Raw genomic sequence first — 9,407 nt, forward strand, 5'->3', positions numbered from 1 at the left:
TTGCTGGCTACCGGACTTTTACAATATAGCTGAGTGATTTACATGTTGGAGGCTGTGTGAGCAGACCAGGAGTGGTTGCTCTCTCAGCTGAGCAGTGAGAAAGGCACCCCGCGTTGGAGAACTGAGGGGACACAGCTCTCCATCACTCCAGATTGCATCCTGGGGTATGTCACTGGGTTCTTAGTTTTAGAAAATGTTAACTTTCTAAGTAAGCAAACGCAATGTTGCTGATGCTATACGACGTTGCTGAGCTCCGCTCGAGGTCGAAGGCTGCTAACTTATCACTGCAGAGGAAGCCAAGCCTCCTTCAGTCTCTTTGCTCTTGCCCAGGCTGTTTGCATAGCAACCCCGCGCCCAGCAGGAGAGCTGTTCCGGGAGTAGGAAGCGCCGGCAGACAAAGCCGGCTCAGTGCAGCCCGCTTTCCCCACCGCAACTCCAGCCGCAGGGCAAAGGGCTGGCCACAGCCAAGCCCTGCCGTGCGACGGGCCCTTCCTGACCGGGGCGCCCAGGGAGATGGCGAGCGCCCCTCTGGCCCCGGGGCTGCCGCGCGGAGCGTCTGAAGGGCTCCGGAAACACCACCTGGTAGGCGCCCGCCCCGCCCCGCCCCGGGCTTCCCCCACCCGCCCCTCCAGCCCGTGTCCCCCCCCGCGGGGACCTGGGGGCGCCCCTCCCCGCCGGGCGAGCGCGGGGGGAGGGGCCAGGGTTACGCGCCGGGCGCGCTCTGCCCCTGGCCAGCTCGCGGGCTCCCCGCGCGGCGGCGGGGGCGCGGAGACATTGCTTCCGGGCTCCCGACTACAGAACAACCACGGCGCATGCGGAGAGGCGGTCCGTTACGCTCTTGCTTTAAGGTTTGTCAGAGGCTGACACCGCCGGCCAATCAGAGCGCAGCGCCTCAGTCTCGTCCGCTTCTGAGGCCGGGGCAAGCACCCAATGGGCGGTGAGAGTGGGCGGGACCCGTCATTCTCCGCGTGAGACCCCGCAGAAGGAGTTCGGTTCCTTGCAGCCGGATCCCGAACAGGGAAAGGGGCGGGGTTCTGGGAGCACGTGACGAGTGTTGGGTTTCTCGCCCCCTCCCGTCGCGTGATCTGGACCGGTCGCGGCAGCGTCCCCCAGGCTCTCAGCCTCCTGCTCCGCGCGCTGCCGGGGTGGCAGCTTCCAGGTGCCTCGTGGCGGGTTCGGGGCAGCAGCGACCCTGCCCCCCGCCGCGGGCCGGGGCTCGGCCGAGCAGGACGCTCCTAGCTCATTTTCAGGTATCCGGCGGGGTGCGGGCTGCTGCGGCTTCCTAGCGCCGGTAACGGGACCGGCCCAGCGCCGCTGCTAACCCGCGGGCGGCCCTGAGCAGGGATAGTAACTAGTGGGGGGGGGGGGGCCCTCTGCATGCAGCACAAATTAATACCCCCCCTCCCCACCTCCAGGCTGCTCGGGGTCCTAAGCAACAACTGCTTGGTTTGCGTTTGTGTAGCGCTGGCTGCGGCCGGGCCGCGCTCTGCCCTAGCGGGGGTTTCGGGGTGGAGGGGAAGTCTGGGGTGATGGTGGGGAGAGCGTGGGAAAGGGGGGTGACTGGGCGGGTAGCCCCTGAGGTCAGAGCCTTTGACCCCGGGTTGCTCTGTGTGGGGGCTGGTCCTTGCCTGGTGCCTTGTCCATAGCTCCCTCCTGGCCTTGGCTGCTCTCCCCAGAGGTGGCTGCATTTCGGCGCTGCTGTGCTACGGCTCCCGCGGGCCGGGACCTGGTTGTTACAGATGCTCCGGAGCGACTCCCGGGCGGGCGCCGCGGTGGAGCAGGTTGAACGGCCTATGTCTGGCGGGTCAGCGCTGGAGGCGCCTTTTCTCTACCTGGGGGTTTGGGTGGGTTGCACCTCCCCCCCCAAACTTCTGGGGGAGACATGTAAGAGGGGGTGTTTGCTTTGGATCTGAACTAGTTCTTGCTGTTTCTTGGGTGCTCCAGTAAAACTTAGGAAAAAGGGGAATGAAAAACAGTTTACAGAGCTTTGTGCTCAAGCTCATGGGTGAGCAAATATCTGTTAATGCACAGGGCTCTCTTTGAGACTGCCACAAAAGAAAAAGCAAGAACTTGGGTTCGTGTGATATAGTTGACTTAAACCCTGAACTCCATGACATTCAAATTGAAATTAAGGCTGATGCTCTGCCTAGGGCACTGCAGCTATCCTGTATTGTGTAGCCATTTTAGCATATATGGTATGTCAAGCCATGCACTGTTCTGATATCTCCCCCATAAATAGAGAATTGTGCTACCTTGGATATAACAGGAGTGAGTTAAAGATGAAGTGACAGCCTTTACCCTTTCACTGCACTGTAAGACTGAATGTTCTTAGAGTTTAAAATACTTGTTTTAATTCCTTGCACTTTTTTGGAACGTGACTGTCTTATGAAATCTCTCATGTTTTTCTGGGGTGTCCTCCACTTCCCTCATTGAACTTTAAGTACTGCCCTTTCTGTTCTCTCCTGCCTCCCACTTTACCTTTCTCTCCATCAAGGACCTCAGTTCTTGAACCCTTCTTTCTTCAGAGAACTCCACAGGATTCTTCAGTACTTGTTAATGCATGTCCATAGATGGATGACATAAATAACTTCTTCACCCTTAAGGGATGAATGTTTTATGACTGCAGTACTCTTAATTTATAAAGGAATAGGCCAGCAATCAAACTGGGATTAGCTGGATGGCATTGCAGAACACTAGTAAGCCAGCTTCTGGCAGAAACCTGAGTAATTCTCCAGTGATTACCTGAAGGAAAGATCAGGAAATACTTAATGTGTCAGAACACACTACTAGAGGAATACATATAGCACCTTACAGGCTAACCAATTTATTTGGGCATAAACTTTCGTGGGCTAAAACCCACTTCATCAGGCTCCATGCATCTGACGAAGAGGGTTTTAGCGCACAAAAGTTTATTCCCAAATAAATTTGTTAGTCTGTAAGGTGCCACAAGGACTCCTTGTTGTTTTTGCTGATACAGATTAACATGGCTACCACTCTGAAACTTGTTACTCTAGGAATGTTTTCTGAAAGGAGTAGGTACCTGATTCGGTACCGAAGAGAATAAAACTGGTAATTAGTCACAGAAAGGTACTTGACACTAGCAACCATGTTATTTTGCTGTGATAGCTATATTATTCAGGTTTCAGAGTAATAGCCGTGTTAGTCTGTATTTGCAAAAAGAAAAGGAGTACTTGTGGCACCTTAGAGACTAACCAATTTATTTGAGCTCAAATATTTATGCTCAAATAAATTGGTTAAGCTATATTATTATTATTATTTCCAAATTTGAGTAGTAAAGATAATGAAATATGTCATAATTTAGAGTATTGCTGTTGTATAAGATAAAGAAACCATTATATTTACTGTACAGACTCTGAACTGTATTAGCCAGTATAGAAGCATATAACTTTTTCACCAAAGAGCCATATAAGAGTGTAGGGTTACAAAAGTCCTGGGAGGTTGTTCCCTTGTTCCTGGTATGCAAGCGTCTTAGAATCATAGAAGATTAGGGTTGGAAGAGACCTCAGGAGGTCATCTAGTCCAACCCCCTGCTCAAAGCAGGACCAACCCCAACAAAATCATCCCAGCAGGGCTTTGTCAAGCTAGGCCTTAAAAACCTCCTAAGGATGGAGATTCCACCATCATAGGATTCTTACTCTAATCCTATGAGCACAGATGCTTTTTAAATGAAATAAGTGTTTGCTTTCTATAGTGCTGGTACTTAGATTGATAACATGCTTGAATTTTTCATTTATGCTGGAAGTTTCCTTCCAACACTTTTTCTTCCCCTAGCAACTATCACAGTGTCTGCTAGCTAAATATTGTTGTTCAGCTCATCCTTCTTTCCTGCTCCATGGAAATAGAGATCTAATTTCTTGAGAAATTTGGACTTTGGACATTTCTGTAATAAGTCTGTCTCTTCAAGTGACATCTGTGATGCAGTGGTTGTTGACCACCGCCTTCCATCTCTTGCAGTCATGACAGAGTTGTAAAACTTCCACTCAGGTGGGTAATTAAGGTTTTCAGATCCTTTCTAATGTAAACCCTTAGTCTAAGGAACAGGATTTTTTTCCCTCATATAAAGGTTTTTGGGATCCTACTTTTAAAGAATCTTAGTATAGGAGTGAATGCAGAGATGACATTTGTATCATTATAGCTTTCATTGCACATGAAAGGATCCTAACAAATTAAATATAAAAAGAGCCTTGTCTCTCCCTCATATTTACATAGCAGAGGCTAGGAGAAGTCATGGAGCAATGCAAAAGTTTTTGAAGGAACGTAACATAAGAGAGGGGTTATTGCACCCTTCTAAATTTCAGGTAATTGTAAACAAACACCTGTACATTTTGAGAACCAAATCCATCATTGATCTTCTTGGGAAAACAATCCATAGAAGGGACAAACAATAAGTTTAAAATTACTTCCTCTGTGTTTAGCCAAATTGAAATAAATACTGTCTTAGGAGCTGTTTAGGATAATTGGGCTGCTTCAGAAGTAATGATGAGTCAGCTAAACAAAAATCAGCATATTGTAGCCATAATACGATATAAAAATGTTTGGCATTCAACATAGTACTTAAGTACTTTATATAGTTAAAGCTGTTAAAACAGTTATATCTGTTTATAGATAATAACCTAGGATCTAATGCTGACCCCATTTTATTTATCTATCTATCTATCTTGCAGTTACTCAAGGCAAATAGTTAGGAATGTTTAATCAGTGTAAAATTAACAAACTTCATCTCCACACTGGTCAGTGGAGGATATTTAAAAATAAAGTGGCAATGTGCAGGGGTTTAAACATATGATTGTATTCTAGTAACTGCCTTTATGGTAAGGCTTATGTTTGGAACACAAAAGAGCCTTAGACCAAACAAGTACACTTGGAAAGAGTATAAATTAGTGGTATAGGAGAAATTGCACACTTTAAAAATATCTGATTCAAATGTCTAATGGCAATCTTTGTGTTCTTATTGCTCTTTCTTTATGTTTAAGTTGCTATTATAAAATGGCAAAAGTAAGAAATGCCATACGTGCGAGACTGACCCTCTTTAAGCTTGAATTTTCACATTTTTGTTGGTGTATCCCTACTTAATTCTTTTTAAAAATTGGTTAAGTTTCAGTTACTGCACTTGCTCTTGAGTCCCACTGCCAACTCGTACGGTTTTACAACCAGATTTTCATATTTTTGTTTTGTTCTGGGTTTTTAAGATGTTTCTCTCCCCTGTTAATTTATGAAAGACCTACACAACTAGAGGAAACTGACTAAAATTCCGACCCTCCCAATTTTTCTCTGCAGATGCAGGGCTTTGACTATAGGAACAACAGTTGCAGGATTGGGGTGCAATTGAGGGAAACAGTGGAAGTGGATATACCAACAATACACTAACAAATGCTCAAAGCATATAAGTTTTAAGACTAGAAATGTTTTTCTCTAAACTTGTTCAGTTTGTCCTCTTGGGTGTGTTACTTGTAATGATAGTAGGTACACCATTTTCATGCAGAAGTGTGTTTAAATTGATTGTGTCCTTTTAAGTATAGTTTAATTAATCTCTATTATAAAATAATGTTAGGAATAGTTTTAAAAAATCAGTTGAAAGCATTTTGTAAATATTTCTGGCATTGACTTTGTAAGGGGATGGAGAGGGAATCCTAACTGCCCAAATGATCCTTCTGCACATCCGTGACAATCAGCTTGCAAAATGTTGTTGTGAAAAGTAAACTAACGAGAAGAATTCATGAGCAGTTCAGTCTTTTCAGATTTGTTCAATCTGTACAAATCTGGATATCTGGGTTTTTTTTCCCTCCCCAGATGTTAATAAAGATACTGGATTTAGCTTCTCTGATGTTTTTTAAATTTTTTATTTTCAGGACAATGTGTAAACGCTTCAGCTTTATTCCCCGGCAGTCTCCTCCTTTTGTTTGGTGAACACTTTTGTTCATTTGTTTGTGTTTCAGTGGAGCTGAAATTACCATGGCTTTTTTGTTTTTGTCCTTGTTTGAGCACTAGTACATTGGATCATTTCAAAGATGTCATCACAGCCCTGGGAATGGAGTGAATGGACTTATGCTCCTTCTGCTGGCTAGTTCTGCCATAGTGGAACACAAAGCATTGCAGGTCCTGAAAACTTTTACTTTAAATTGTTTGTTTGTCAGTGGATCAGATGACAAGAATGAAAATGGATATTTGGAATCTGGAGGACTTTATCATTGCTTGCCATCAGTTTGATCTTTTGAGAGGGCCTAGAATGAAAATATTAACTTGTTCATATGCTATTTTTCCAGGAATATTTTGGTACAGTAATTTTTAAAATGTGCGCTTCAGGTGCGATGCTGAATCTGATACACGGATGAAGTTCAGAATCTTCCTAGATCCTCCTTAAAACTGACCTCTGCCATGATGCCTTCAAATCCTGTCATGTCTGTTTTCACCTGTTGTGTCTTCTCTTATACTTAGAATATAAGCTCCTCAAGGCAAGGACTGTCTTTATGTTTGTATAGTGTTTAGCACAGTGGACTGAGGCCTCTAGGGGTTGCCACAATACAAATAAATAATCAAACGTTACATTTCTGATGAAAGTGGACCTGGAAAAGATCACCAAATAAGGTAGTTTTCAGAGTAGCAGCCGTGTTAGTCTGTATTCGCAAAAAGAAAAGGAGTACTTGTCGCACCTTAGAGACTAACAAATTTATTTGAGCATAAGCTTGTGTGAGCTACAGCTCACTTCATCGGACGCATTCAGTGGAAAATACAGTGGGGAGATTTATATACATAGAGAACATGAAACAATGGGTGTTACCATACACACTGTAACCAGAGTGATCACTTAAGGTGAGCTATTACCAGCAGGAGAGAGGGGGCACAGGGGGGAACCTTTTGTAGTGATAATCAAGGTGGGCCATTTCTAGCAGTTGACAAGAACGTCTGAGGAGCAGTGGGAGGGAGAGGGATGAACATGGGGAAATAGTTTTACTTTGTGTAATGACCCATCCACTCCCAGTCTCTATTCAAGCCTAAGTTAATTGTATCCAGTTTGCAAATTAATTCCAATTCAGCAGTCTCTCGTTGGAGTCTGTTTTTGAAGTTTTTTTTGTTGAAGAATTGCCACGTTTAGGTCTGTAATCGAGTGACCAGAGAGACTGAAGTGTTCTCCAAGTGGTTTTTGAATGTTATAATTCTTGACGTCTGATTTGTGTCCATTTATTCTTTTACGTAGAGACTGTCCAGTTTGGCCAATGTACATGGCAGAGGGGCATTGCTGGCCCATGATGGCATAGATCACATCGGTGGATGTGCAGGTGAACGAGCCTCTGATAATGTGGCTGATGTGATTAGGCCCTATGATGGTGTCCCCTGAATAGATATGTGGACACAGTTGGCAACGGGCTTTGTTGCAAGGATAGGTTCCTGGGTTAGTGGTTCTGTTGTGTGGTTGCTGGTGAGTATTTGCTTCAGGTTGGGGGGCTGTCTGTAAGCAAGGACTGGCCTGTCTTCCAAGATCTGTGAGAGTGATGGGTCGTCCTTCAGGATAGGTTGTAGATCCTTGATGATGCGTTGGAGAGGTTTTACTTGGGGGCTGAAGGTGACGGCTAGTGGAGTTCTGTTATTTTCTTTGTTGGGCCTGTCCTGTAATAGGTGACTTCTGGGTACTCTTCTGGCTCTGTCAATCTGTTTCTTCACTTCAGCAGGTGGGTATTGTAGTTGTAAGAATGCTTGATAGAGCTCTTGTAGGTGTTCGTCTCTGTCTGAGGGGTTGGAGCAAATGCGATTGTATCATAGAGCTTGGCTGTAGACAATGGATTGTGTGGTGTGGTCTGGATGAAAGCTGGAGGCATGTAGGTAGGCATAGCGGTCAGTAGGTTTCTGGTATAGGGTGATGTTTATGTGACCATCTCTTATTAGCACCGTAGTGTCCAGGAAGTGGATTTCTTGTGTGGACTGGTCCAGGCTGAGGTTGATGGTGGGATGGAAATTGTTGAAATCATGGTGGAATTCCTCAAGGGCTTCTTTTCCATGGATCCAGATGATGAAGTTGTCATCAATGTAGCGCAAGTAGAGTAGGGGCTTTAGGGGACGAGAGCTGAGGAAGCGTTGTTCTAAGTCAGCCATAAAAATGTTGGCATACTGTGGGGCCATGCGGGTACCCATAGCAGTGCTGCTGATTTGAAGTTATACATTGTCCCCAAATGTGAAATAGTTATGGGTGAGGCCAAAGTCACAAAGTGTTATCCTGTTCCACAATTTGTCGTAGTATGGATGGATTCTGAAGGATGCGCATTCATCCCTATGCTTTCATAGCTGTGTAGTTTCCTCTGGGCTGTTCCTGCAAAAATAAAAATAATAAATGATTTACGCAAAGAGCCTTGCACAGGAATCTGAGGTTGTATTTAGAACATGGTGAGGGGTGGGACAAAAATAATATATTGCAAATTGTCTACATAGAACATAAGAACGGCCATACTGAGTCAGACTAAAGGGCCATCAAGCCCAGTATCCTGTTCTCTGACAGTGGCCAATGGCAGGTGCCTCAAGGGGAGTAAACAGACAGGTAATCATCAAGTGATCCATGCCCTGTCACCCAATCCCAGCTTCTGGCAAACAGAGGCTAGGGACACCAACTAGTTCCTGGAAGGTTTGCTTCACCCACTGTCAGAGGATTCAGAAACTAAGTGGGACATTACTTTGATAACAGGCGTAACTATAAGCTGACATCTTTCCAAAACAAGTTTTTATTCCCCTGTATGGAAGTTTTATACTATCTTTAGAGAGGAAAAGGATGGACCTGTGACCAGGTTGGGAATTAATTTTCCTTCAACAACAGAGGAACTTGTAGTGTACAACTAATAGAAACTAACAGAAACAGTTAGGTGCTCTTAAAGCTGTCAAAGCAGTAGGTCAGATAGTGTGAAATAATGAGCTTTAAAATAAGTTTGATTAATTTAGGCTTAATCAAAAACAAAAAGAGCCCCTGACATTAATGTAAAAAAATGCCAATTCATAACAAAATACTGTAGCAAACTGCACCATCTACTGGCAATAGCTAACCACTGCAGTGACGTGGGTGTGGGAAACCCACCATAATAAAGGGTACTGTACTCTCATATCACCTAGCAGGCAGGAAGCCGTTAACTAGGACATCTGTAAATTTTTAATTGGTCACTATATTTCAGAGAGATTTGAGGGTTGTGAATTGGTAAACACAATTTCATTATAGCAAATGGTCATGAAAGAAACTAGAAAATTATAGGCAAAGGATTCATTTGTGATGGGAGGGGAAAAAAATTCTTGAAACTAATTTAATTTAAGAAGAATAATGGTAAGCCTTAGACAATCACACTTTTAGAGAGAGGGAATTTATATTTGAATAACCTGCTGGAGTTCTTGTTAAATACAACCACTATGGATGA

At 44.6% G+C, this 9,407-nt stretch overlaps 1 protein-coding gene across 7 annotated transcripts in view; it reads left to right on the forward strand.

Moving 5' to 3' along the window:
* Positions 1 to 373: 373 nt before the first annotated feature.
* RCBTB1 (RCC1 and BTB domain containing protein 1) overlaps positions 374 to 9,407 on the forward strand; it is a 49,609-nt gene continuing 40,575 nt past the window's right edge. For 3 of the 7 annotated variants that reach the window (XM_048849630.2, XM_048849611.2, XM_048849620.2), the window contains exon 1: positions 1,000 to 1,250. Coding sequence is in view for 2 of the 7 variants with exons in the window: in XM_048849601.2 (XP_048705558.1) it covers positions 514 to 582 (69 nt within the window). In the remaining 5 variants the exon portion in view is untranslated. Of the gene's footprint in view, positions 583 to 999; positions 1,251 to 6,098; positions 6,118 to 9,407 lie in introns of those variants that run through there. The other 4 variants (XM_048849601.2, XM_075128399.1, XM_048849658.2 and 1 more) reach the window with 4 other exon arrangements.

This window comes from Caretta caretta, chromosome 1 (assembly GCF_965140235.1).
Source record: "Caretta caretta isolate rCarCar2 chromosome 1, rCarCar1.hap1, whole genome shotgun sequence".
Taxonomy (NCBI): domain Eukaryota; kingdom Metazoa; phylum Chordata; order Testudines; family Cheloniidae; genus Caretta; species Caretta caretta.